Here is a 12,229-nt window from a genome sequence, read left to right as displayed (position 1 = left end):
TTTAAAGGATCTGCCACTTAATACTAAAGGGTGTGCGACCTGCAGTGTTACAAGCAGTGGGAGCAGAGGGATCCGGAGGAGAAGCAAGGCAGAGAGGCAGGACAAAGATGTCCTGTGCCATGGGCTGGACCTGGGACGGCGCGGGTCACTCAGCCCAGGACGCGTGGGGCTGTCACCAGCCACCGGCCAGCAGGCATGTCACCCCCAGCAGGACAACTGCGCGTCTGTGCTCCAGTGGGCCCTGCTGGGGTAGCAAAGCTGCTTTGAGAGCAATACATATATCCTTGCGATGGTCAGTGGAACGTGTTCTTCCACAGCAGTTCTCTCTCCACCAGGGAGAACTGGAATGTAAAGGTTCTGTTATTGGGCTGTGGTTTCTGTTTGGTCTTGCAGGGGGTTCAGGGGCAGGATATGGAATATTAGAGCACTCAATGGCCCTGTTTGGATAGCAAAGCCAGTCTGGACACATGTGCAGTAACTGTGACACATACTCTAATCGTATGATAAGATTCAGGAGATAAAAGGAGTTCCATGCATTTCACTTCCGTGAACAGAGTGACACTACAATCTTGCCTCTGCTGCTGAGATCTGTAAGGAACTTTAGCAAAGTTTGAGTTGCTTTGTAAGATTAATTCCTCATTGTCTGAATCCAGCAGAAGTCAGCTGAAAACTCTATTAAGGCCTGTGGGAGTTACACAGTGAGAAGGGCTTACAGATTTGTTCTGATTTCTGACACAGCTGAGAAATTCTTTCTCTTGCTGCTGTACATTTCTGTACCACACGGCGCTCCATCTGTCAACAAACACGACACACGGAGCAGAAAAGACTCTGCAGTTACTCATAATTTTGCTTAAGTGATAAATGAAACCTCTCACAGACACACGTGAGCCAAGAAGTGAAGCAGCACCAAGGAACTCAGCACTGAGGTGGAGGTAGTGCCTTGATATTGGTAAAAGAGTGAAAAATCAGTTTCTTTGGCAGTTCCATTTTTTCCTGAGATTCCCTAATGGTCTTTTTCATATACAAGACATGTGAACACACTACTGAATGAATAACATTTTTCCAACAGTGGACAGGTTTTATACTCCAGTGAGCTTACTCAGACACCAGAAGAAGTGCAGAATTAATTCCATAACAAAATTTCTGCAGTGAATACTGTGGATAAAGAACCAGCCAGAATTCTGTATGATTTCAATTTTTGTGGTTTGCAAAAGTACAATTATATTTTAATCGAAGTCATCATTAAAGTTTTTACAGGAAACTGTAATGGTGAACAAGGTTCCCCATATATAATGCAAAAATGCTGAAGAGTTCCTATCATCTTATCCATCTCTAAAGTAAAAAAAAATATTTTTTTTTTCACAGCTTTGCCATTAAAGGCATGGTCCCTCCTTCCAATTCGAGATATTAAGGGACAGCTCCCTCCTCTGGAGTGTTTTATCCTTGCACTGAGAACACTGGACTGTGAAATTACTGGTTTCATCAATCTCTTTTCAAATCCTTTTGACCAAAGCACAAAACCCAAAAATATCTTGGATTCACTGTATCTAGAAATAAATTCAAGGGCATATGGATTGATGCCACTGCAGAAATAACTTCTGTACTGTTGTCTGTAAAACAAGTACAGAGGCATGAGTTACTAAAAATTCAGGGCATTAATTACTAAAAATTAAGTGCATTTCCCCAGCCGAAACAGAACACATTTTGGAAATTTGACTATTCTCCGTGGAAGGAACTGTGTTTTGCTGTACAAACAAGTGTTTCTGGAGGTGAATCACAGAGGAAAAGATGAAGAAAAAAGAGAAGGCACTGTCATTTCAGAGAGAGGCTTCTGAGCAGGGAGACTTTTTAATTTATTGATTTCACCACTGCTTGGAAAAATAGAAATAATTTGTCTCTGAAAAGAGAAGTGGAACAAAGAAGCTTGTCTTCATTACCACTTTTTTCCCCTTATAGAAACCAAAAATTTGCCTAATTTCTTGCATGAAAAGAAAAATCACAATTAATATATAGATTAACTGCATCTAAATTAAGCCAACTTTTCAAACTCAATTGCCACTCAGAGCTGCATATTTTACTGCCAAAACATGTGCACACAAACTTCTATTTGCAAGATTTAACACTTCTTAATCTATTTAGTGGTTAGCAAAGCAAGTTAGGGAAATAATTAATCCCATAAAGCAATGGAATTTAGGAAGTCTGGTTGAAAATTTAATAAAATTGGCCAAGAGGATCAAAAATTATTTGAAGAGAGCTGACAGAGAGCCTGACAGAGATCACACCTGCCTTGCACCTTATTTTCCTCAAGAAACACAGATTTAAAAGAGCCCTGTGGATCACAGCAAAATTTGAATGCTTTGTGATATACTAAAAGCTTAGAAATTACCGTTTAAGGTGGCGGCAGAGTATCAAATTTAGATTAGATCAGCAAGGTATAAATGTAAATAAGTATAAGTTACAAATAACTGAGATTTGCTTAATCCTTAGGATGTGACTTCCCATTAATACAGATACGAGGGGAACAGTTGTGCTGAGGGTTTATGGCATGAACAGCTTTGCCAACACAATATTTGAAGGTTTTTTTGCTGAGCAAATTCTGCTCCCTTAGGAATAAACCCCTTCAAGCGTGGAAGCAGGCAATTATCCATTTGACAGATTTGCTTTGCTGTATATTACGTGTAACAAAGCAGGAAATGAGACTGAAATATAAAATAAGGTGCTAATTTTCTGCAGTTTTTCTAATGAAAATACAGTAATCAAACAGAAACAAGCACTAATATTTCCCTTTCACCTAAACTAGAAACCAGAAGTGTTTTCTAGAATGGAGACAACCTGTGGGGGGTGTTTTGTTTGTTTTTTCCTGACTTATTATTTTAGCAGCATGTGGCTGGTTATTCATTTCCTGAGGAAAACCAATAATCAATGCCTGCCAGCATTTGCTTTTTATTTAATTAGGAACACAGGACTGGAAAGAACCACCTAGGTCATCAAGTCCAGATTCTAATTAAACACTCTTCAAAAATATTGATTAATCAAAGTCGCATAAATATGGTGGGTTTTATAACCCTGTGTCCTCTGCAGAGATTGTAAGTGATCTTCTGATTTTTTTTTTTTTGTTGGTAAGGATTTTTCAGTACAAAGAGCGACTATTATTTTCAATGCAAAGAGCTCATCATGTAGATATTTGATTTTCAGTAATTTTATATGACAATGACAATATTTTGGCTGGAAATTAGCAGTACTTGATCTATGATTATTATTAAATCTCTGTGTTAATTTTCATACTTCAGCTGCCTCAATCGATTGAAGAAATTGGCCATATCTAAAAAGATAAGATTAATTGATTCAGTGCTAAAAAATCCATTAGTGTGTTCTCCCTATATTTAATATATTCTTGATTATAAAAGATGCTGCAATTGTGAATACACATTTTAAACATTAACTGCTAAAAGAATTTTAACCAGAAAGTAACTGCAATTGATTTTGTTGTACTAGAAGGAATACATTAAGTTACCAGAAACATTGTATGTCAAATTTGAATTTATAGAGAAATAAGGGAAAACCAATTCCTTTAATGGATTAATATTTTACATTAATTTATATAGTTTTGTTTAAACAAAAAAGAGACTATAATTTAAGTCAGATATGCTTCTATGGACTGAGCTGTAAAAATATGAGAACAATTTACGGCTCCAAGTGCTTTGGAGACAGGAGCCTGGAGCCTCTCCTGTTGTCCCTGCAGCCCAAATCCTTACATGGCATTTTATGTGCACAGCTGCCAAACCTCTGAGGGCTCGGCATATTTATTCCAGCCTGGACAACTGCAAACTGTTCAGTTGTCAATTCCCAGAAGGCTTTGTCTGGAGAACATCTCAGGATGGCTTGGTGTCCTGGTCCTGGTGTGAGCCAGGGTGGGAATCCCTGACCTGCACTGGGAGCAGTGTGGCCACAGGAGCGGGGCAGTGTTGTTTTGCATTACTGCATTTTTATTTTCCCTAATAAAGAATTGTTACTCCTACTCCCATATCTTTGCCCCTTAATTTCAAAATTATAATAATCCGAAGGGAGGGGGTTTGCATTTTCCATTTCAAGAGAGGCTCCTGCCTTCCTTAGCAGACACCTGGCTTTTCAAACCCAGACACCAGGAGGGGAGCGGAGCTGGGAAGGGGCTGGAGCCCCAGGAGGGGCTGAGGGAGCAGGAAAGGGGCTCAGCCTGGAGCAAAGGAGGCTCGGGGGGACCCTGTGGCTCTGCACAGCTCCTGCCAGGAGGGGACAGCCGGGGGAGGCTCTGCTCCAGGGAACGGGGACAGGAGGAGGACATCGTCTTGAGCTGCACCAGGGGAGACTCAGGTTGGACAGCAGCAGGGATTTCCCCATGGAAAGGGTGCTCAGGCCTTGGAAAGGGCTGCCCAGGGAGGTTTGGAGTGCCCATCCCTGGAGGTGTCCCAGGAATTCCTGGAGGTGGCACTCAGGGCTCTGGGCTGGGGACAAGATGGGGATCGGTCACAGGTTGGACTCAATGGTCTTGGAGGTCTTTTCCTACCTCAGGGATTCTGGGATTCAGTGAAGTGACAGGAGCTCAACAATTTTCAATCCCGTTTCTGGAGGTGACTCATCGTGTCTTTGCAACATTGGATATTTCAAATTAAACGCTAATCCCCAGCATGTTTTCCCTGACAAGGTGACACTACAGGCAGCTGGAGGTGCTGGTGGGTGGGACATTGGACATGCCCAGCCATGTGCAGTGGCAGCCCAGAAAGCCAAGTGTGTCCTGGGCTGATCCCACAGCGTGGGCACCAGCTCAGGGGGAATTCTGCCACTGTGCCCTGCCCAGGTGAGACCTCACCTACAGAGCTGCCCCACCTTGAGGCCCAGCACAGGAAGGGGAGAGAGTCCAGAGGAGGCACCGGGATGATCAAGGGGATGGAGCACATCTCCTGTGGGGAAAAGCTGAGACAGCTGGGATTGTTCAGCCTGGAGCAACTTTGGGGTGACCTGTGCCCTTCCAGTTCATGAGGGGATCTTACAGGGAGGATGGAGAGTGACAATCTACAAGGATCTGGAGAGACAGGATGAGGGGCAATGGCTTCAAGCCGACAGAGTAGGTTTAGGTGGGCTATTAGGATGACATTCTGGGATATTAGGATGAAACTCCTCTTTGTGATGCTGGTGCAACCATGCAGCCAGGTTGCTCAGAGCAGCTGTTCCATCCCTGAGTGTCCAAAGCCAGGTTAGACAAGCTTGGAGAAAACTGGGATAGTGGAAGGTGTCCCTGCCGAGAGCAGAGGGGTTGGAATGCGAATGAGATGACTGTAACGTCCTTTCCCACTCTGAGCATTCCCGGACTCCATAGTCCCGGGACTATCGCCTCAGCCGCCTCGCCCCGCCCACTGCGTTTTGGCGCCAAAGCCCCTGAGCCGCCGCCTTCGGGAGCTCGCGAGAGTCGGGGCTCTCGCGGGACCCGGCGCGCGGGGGGCGGCCCCGGCCCCTCAGCCCGGCCCGCGATCGCTCGCGGCGGGAGCCGCTGCGGAGCCGCTCCCGAAACAGCGACAGAGCCTGGGCTGCCTCAGCCCAGCCCGGCCCAGCCCCGCTCCAGAGAGCGCTCCCGAAACAGCTACAGAGCCTGGGCTGCACCGCCTCAGCCCAGCCCAGCCCCGCTCCGGAGAGCGCTCCTGAAACAGCAACAGAGCCTGGGCTGCACCGCCTCAGCCCAGCCCAGCCCCGCTCCAGAGAGCGCTCCTGAAGCAGGGGAACAGAGCCTGCACCGCCTCAGCCCAGCCCAGCCCAGCCCCGGAGAGCGCTCCTGAAGCAGGGGAACAGAGCCTGCACCGCCTCAGCCCAGCCCAGCCCAGCCCCGGAGAGCGCTCCTGAAGCAGGGGAACAGAGCCTGCACCGCCTCAGCCCAGCCCGCTCCGGCCGGCTCCGGGTCAGCTTCACTGAGGAGCCGGAAAGCGGCCTCCTCCTCCTCCAGACCGCGTTTCGGAGTGGGTGAGCGCGCTGTAAATTTGGGGAGTTGCCGCTCCACGCCCGAGGCTTTGGTGGGGGATGTGAGCGGCACGCGGCTCCGTGGATAAGCGCTGCGGTCAGGAATCCACTTATTTTGGTTAATTCCTGCCACTCCCAAGTAACTTTGACGAGTTGGAACATCACAAACCCTTGTTTTATTCGGCTCAGCGAGGCTGGGTTGTGTTATCCTGTGTATGGTATCTGCTGTTTGATTTGTATGATGATCTGGTTGGCAGATCTTTCCTGAAAAAGCTGTAAATATTGTATATAATTGACGTTTGTCTGCTTCTGTGGCAGCCTCGCTGCTTCTCTTTAAATGTTGTGTTGTTTTCTGCAGGAGGGGAAAAAAGGGCTCTTTGTGGCAATGCTAGATCCTTTAGAGAACAACTTGTTTGATCTTCCTGATTATGAGAACACAGAAGATGAAACATTCCCACCTCTTCCACCTCCTGCCTCTCCAGGAAGAGACGATGCAGAATGGGCTCAGGCTAATGGAGGTGAGCACCCGAGACCCCTAAAAATCCCATTTTAATGCTGTGCAATGCAAATTAGTGGTGTTGGATTTCAGTGCCTAAAAATAGGCAGAAAACAAACTGTAAACTTAAATTGTTCATCACGCGATGCTTTCCAGCTTGTGGGAAAAGTTTATTTTTGTAGAATCCATGAAAATATGTGCACAAAAGAATCTTTATAAAACACAAGCTCTTCTGACAAAATGTTGATGCAAATAATTACACAGCGATGATCTGTAGTTACTCTTTATGACTTGGCTTTTAGAAGAGATAAGAGTGTTGGATGTGCTCTCAATGCACTTATCAGAAATACAAGTAGAAACTTAAAATGTACAGCAATTGCTTTGAATACTTCAACAATGCTGTTGTCTTCCCCAGATCCAGATGGAAACCAGCAGTCCCAAACAAAGGATTCTGCTGTGACCACACAGAAGGCAGTTAAAAGACCAAGGCCTAAATTAGATGCCCAAAGGTAACTTTATACAGAATATTTCTTTGTGTGCTGAGTTTGATGTAGGGCTGTGGGAGAAAATGATCAAGGTACCTCTAAAACTGGTGTGAGTTCTTTATAATTAACAGAAAGAATCCAAGCTTTAGGCTGTTACAATGTGAGAGTTTTTTCTTTGTTTGTTTTTTAACTTGTTAATTGAAAGAAGAAAGTGATTTTCAAATAACTCCCCAATTTCCTATTCCCAGGTTAATTTCAGAAAGAGGGCTCCCAGCTCTGAGACACATGTTTGACAACGTCAAGTTCAAGGGCAAAGGGCACGAGGTAAGAGCTGGTGAGCCTGGGTTTTGTTTCCTGGGAGGTGAATGTACATTTGCCAGTGCTGCCCATCTGATATGGGGAGCATTGATAGTACTCTTGCTAGCCAGCTTCCCAGCAGTAACTGACAAGCCCTGATGGAGTTTGGAGCTGCAAATTTTAAAACAAACATGAAATGCTTTAACAAAATCCGTATTTTGATCATAAAATTCTTTTCCTCAACTCTAGAAGCAGAATATCCCATCTGTGACTCTTGTATTGTCCATACAAGCAGGGTTTTGAATCCCAGGTTTTTTTTTAAAGTGTGACATAGCACTTGAGCAAAGAGAAAGCAGGACTTTCTCTGCGAGCTTTCTTATTGTTTTGGGTGCACTTCAACATGCAGAGCTTATTTTCCTTTACATTTCATTGTAGAGTTGGTTGTAGTCAGGGGAGGGTTGGTCTCTTCTCCCAGGTAACAAACAACAGGACAAGAGGAAACAGCCTCAGGTTGTGCCAGGGGAGGTTTAGGTTCCTAGGGGAATCTTCTCCACCAGGAGTGTTGTCCAGCCCTGGACAGCCTCTGCTGTGGAGCCGTCATCTCCAGAGGGATTTAAAAGACATTCAAATGTGACAGCTGGGGACATGTTTTAGTGGTGGCTTTGGCAGTGCTGGGGGAGTGGCTGGACTCTGTGATCTTCAAGGACTTTTCCAACCCAAACAGTTCCATGATTCTCCTGGCGCACTGGCAAGGACCCCTGTGCAGCTCTGGTTTATGTGTTCTCATTACCAGTGGAGCACAGAGGAGCTGGGCAGTAGTGCTGAAAGGTGCAAAAACCTTTCCTAGATCAGCCTAATTTGATGTATCTGCATTCTGAACATCAGGATCAATGCCAGCTGTGCCCCTGTGGATTTATTTCGGCCTGAGTTCAGCCTGATTGTTTAAGGACAATACTTCAGGATATGCAGATGCTCCCCTGAACTTGTGACAGTGCTGTTCTCACAGCCTGAGCTTGCACTGACACTGCATTGTGGCAGGAGGAAGGGAAGGTTGCCCTCACGTTGGTACTGCTGACATTTTGCAGAGACTGGCAAGCTGCAGGTGCTCCCTGTGTTCAGGAATTGCTGTCCCATTTCCCTCTGCAGTCTGCAGTCTCCCTTCTCTGTCAGCGGTAGCAGCTGGGTGTTGTCTTTCCTGCTCCAGGCAGAGGACCTGAAGACACTGATACAGCATATGGAGCACTGGGCTCACAGACTGTTCCCACAGCTGCAGTTCGAGGATTTTATTGACGTAGTGGAGTCTTTGGGAAACAAAAAGGAAGTTCAGGTATGTATTTGTCAGCTCCTTTTCATGGTGTGGTGCAAGAAGCAGGTTTAGGGGATCAGTTATGCAGCAAAAGAAGACTTGGGTTGTGCATACTGCTCAGAAGTATAATGTTATTTAAATAAATTTCTCTCAGTTTAGAGCTTTGTATGGTATTTATGTTTATATTCAGATACAACCTTTCTTTATTTGAAATAATCCTCCAGAGAATTGGCTTCAGCATTTTCAGGCCATCTTTAACCACAGCAAGTTGCTTAACCAGCTGGAACTGGTTTAGGTTTTGGGTTTTGTGTGGTTGATTTTTAATGTTTGAACCTGCAAAAGAAGACTGATAAAGAATTCAGCTTCACCTGGCTGGGTGATAGATGAAGGACTGGAAAGATGATCACAGCATTGAAGGTCTGTGTGTCAAAGGGACACGAAGTGAGAACATTTTTTCAGAGTAATAAAGTGTAAAATTGCTGTGGTTTTCCCCTGCTCCCAAAGTGGAACATAAAAACTTGCTGCAGATGAAACACCAGTCTTTTAATGTCCCACTGCAGACCTGCCTCAAGCGGATTAGACTTGATCTTCCCATTTTACATGAAGACTTCAAATATAATGAAGGTATGCTCTCTCTGCTATTTGTTCAGTTCTTCAATGCTTAAGATTATTTACTTCCCTTCCTACTGCCCAGAAGGGAATGATCATGATAGGCTTTTCCAGTGTAGAAGAAATTGTTGAGAGGTCTCTGCTTTAAAACCAGGCTTATGATGACACAACTGAACTGGTACTTGAACGTATGTGTGTAAAAATAAATAAAATTGCATTGTCTGCTGAAAGGAAATGAAAAATGGGATTAACCAGCATTGTTAGAAATATTATTCAAAAAAACCCCTAAAACTGCAATTATTGAACCCACAGGATTGTGTTGCACTCTGAGTGCAGTGTGGAGAGCTCTTGGATCCTGTTAAAGCAGGAATCACAAACTCCGCTGATGACTGTGTGCGGAATGCAGTGCAGTCAGGGGTGGTGTCCCTCCCAGGCAGAGTGCCTGCTAGGCTGGGGGCACTGTTGTGTCTGTCAGAGCTGGCACGCAGCTCTGGGAGAATTCCCTCTGCTGGGATCAAAACCCAGCACTTACTGAGGGTGTAAGTCAAGAGTCTCTTCCAGTCAGATAGAAATGAGACATAAACAGTTTTTTAATTAAAGAGGAGGTAGAGTTCACATGGTAGTTGGTAAGAAACTTCAGCAGCAGAAAGGAGGGAATTTCACTGTCATTCCTAAGGACCTGTGCAGGGTTTTGCATTTCTGCTGTCAGTCTCTCTTGAGAGCATTATCTGCCCATTGTCCCATTTGTCTCCATGTGAACAGCAGCCTCCAGCCCGGCCAGTGCTTGGGAATGGTGTTGTGGATGAGTTATTTGTGGAAACAGCTGGCCTGGGCTTTGGGTGCCCTTGGGGCAGTGGTGACACGTGGCTGCCTTCACCGCTGCTGCAGAGCGAGAGCTGCGCTGCCGCCAGAAGCAGCCACGGACAGCAACACGAGTGGTTCCTGCCGACAGCGTCCGCAGAGCGATGGGATTGTGCTGTGCGATGGTTCCACACACTGCCCTTCCAGCGTGCCGGGAGCTGAGCTGCTCCTCAGCTGGGCGACAGGCGCTGCTGCAGCCTGCAGGGAGGAGCTGGAGTAGGCATCTCAGGGGTGTGAAATAAAACCTCAGGCTGGGGCGTTGTATTAACAACCCAGCCTTTTTGTCAGCTCTCCTTTCTATTCACTGGCTTAAAGTGCTGCAGAGGCCTTGGGCTCTCTTTCAAGGGTGCTCTGCTGCTCTCTGGGTGGGTGAAGTTTGTCTAGCTGGACTGCCTCCAGTTTGCACGTTTCCGTGCTGGCAGATGAGTAAATATCTCTGTAATAGAGCACACTGAATTCAGAACTGATTACTCAATGTATGTGTTCAGACTTCTGATTCACAGAATCCTGGATTGGTGTGGGTAGGAAGGGACCTTAAAACCCATCCTGTTCCATCCCCTGCCATGGGCAGGGACACCTTCAATTAGTGCCACACAGCCTGGCCTTGAAAGGTTGGAATTCCTGTAGGACTCCTGCCACTTTGTAAAGGACAGTGTTTTATGATTAGGGTTGGGAAGAAAATTACCTGTCCCTAAGGATTGCCTGGATTTCCTGTCCCTTTAGAGCCTTCAAGCACAGCTGATGTTGCTAACTCAGCACACAGAGCTGTGCCTCTGCACTCAGGCATTGATTGTTGCGCGTGTGAGCTCTGAGCACTTGTGCCCTTTGAATATTGGGGATGTAGGCCTAGGCAGAAAATTTCCCATTAAAATTAAATTATGGAATGAGCTTCAGCTGTCGATACAAAATGTAGAACACAGAAATGCTTTCAGGATGTTCTCTTGACTGATGTGTTGTGGATCTCTGTTGGTTGTAAGTGTTGATTCTGCCCCTCTTTCCCCTGCCACCCCTCCTTTTTAACCAGAAGGAGAAGGGGAAAGCAACGGGCTGGCTGCAGCTGCTGAAGATGCACAGGCCCACTCTGGCAGCGCGGAAGAGCTGCATTCCCTGCCTGGGCTGAGTCTGACAGAGGAGCAGCAGGAGCGGATGAAGAAGAACCGGCAGCTGGCCCTGGAGCGGAGGCAGGCGCGGCTGCAGGGCCTCAGCCAGTCCCAGCACCAGGGTAAGGACCCCGTTTCTGTGGGAGCAGGGAGGGCAGGGGCCTGAGCTGCTGGCTCACGGCCCTGATGGCTTTCCTAGTAAGTGGTGCAATGTGCAACTCTCACACTTTAACAGTTTTCCTGTTGCTAAACTCCCTGGTGGTTGTACCAAGCTGTGACAGCTGTGTCTCTGGTGAAATGCAACTCAGCCTCTTATCTCTGAGCTGCCTTTGTCACAGCCTGGGATTCTGGTGATGGAAGCATCAGTTAAACACAGCAACGGTGTCTGCTCATGGTTTTTCTTTTTTCTCTCAACAGAGCTCCCCAGCAGTTACTCAGAAGAGGAGTTTGACAGCCCAGTTGCTCAGGATCCCCCTGACCTTACTGAAGACACTCAGGTTCCTGCAGGCAAGGATGCTCCCACAGAAGATGGAGATGAGGAATTGGGCTGTGCCAGGGAAGAGCAGTAGCTCCCCCACACCATGAATGCCTTCCTCGACCAAAAGAGCCCCCTGCTTTAAGTACTGTCCTTGTACTGAAATGTTGCTGGCTCTTGGCACTCCAGAAGCTTCTGGGAAGTCTTTCCCACGGCATCACTGAAGGACAGAACTCTTCCCTGGAGGCTGCAGGGGAGCAGCTCTGTACACCAGGAAACAGAACAAAGTTCTTCAGCTGCACTTGAGCCATCTTTTCCACCTCCCAAAACGTTTTTTAGGAAATGTTTATGAGTTATTGGACCTACTTTGAATATAGTTTATCGTTTATGTTAAACTGAATGAACTGGGATGTTGACGGATTAAATTGCTATTAAAGGTGTGTTTGGGGTTTTTTAACAGGTCTTTTAACAGGGGTACTGGATATTTTTTTAAACTGCTTATCCATTACTTATTACATATTTTTCATATAAAATAGAAGCTATTAAATTTCAGAAGTCAAACCTGAAATTCTTGTATGAGGCTGCCAGGGCTCCCACACTTCCCCATCTCTCCCC

At 46.2% G+C, this 12,229-nt stretch overlaps 1 protein-coding gene and 1 non-coding gene across 2 annotated transcripts; both read left to right on the top strand.

The window, feature by feature from the left end:
* Window positions 1-5,468: 5,468 nt before the first annotated feature.
* TIPIN (TIMELESS interacting protein) lies at window positions 5,469-12,182 on the top strand. The gene is made up of 8 exons (XM_038147331.1): window positions 5,469-5,988; window positions 6,344-6,503; window positions 6,897-6,990; window positions 7,215-7,290; window positions 8,468-8,590; window positions 9,130-9,193; window positions 11,064-11,261; window positions 11,557-12,182. The coding sequence occupies exons 2-8, from the start codon at window positions 6,371-6,373 to the stop codon at window positions 11,706-11,708; spliced, it is 840 nt and encodes a 279-aa protein (XP_038003259.1). The 5' UTR covers window positions 5,469-5,988; window positions 6,344-6,370; the 3' UTR covers window positions 11,709-12,182.
* LOC119705359 lies at window positions 10,042-10,176 on the top strand. Its single transcript, XR_005258198.1, has one exon.
* Window positions 12,183-12,229: the final 47 nt, after the last annotated feature.

This window comes from Motacilla alba, chromosome 10, assembly GCF_015832195.1.
Source record: "Motacilla alba alba isolate MOTALB_02 chromosome 10, Motacilla_alba_V1.0_pri, whole genome shotgun sequence".
Lineage (NCBI taxonomy): Eukaryota > Metazoa > Chordata > Aves > Passeriformes > Motacillidae > Motacilla > Motacilla alba.
The sequence above is the reverse complement of the archived record's forward strand: the minus strand, read 5'-3'. Positions and strand labels throughout refer to the sequence as shown.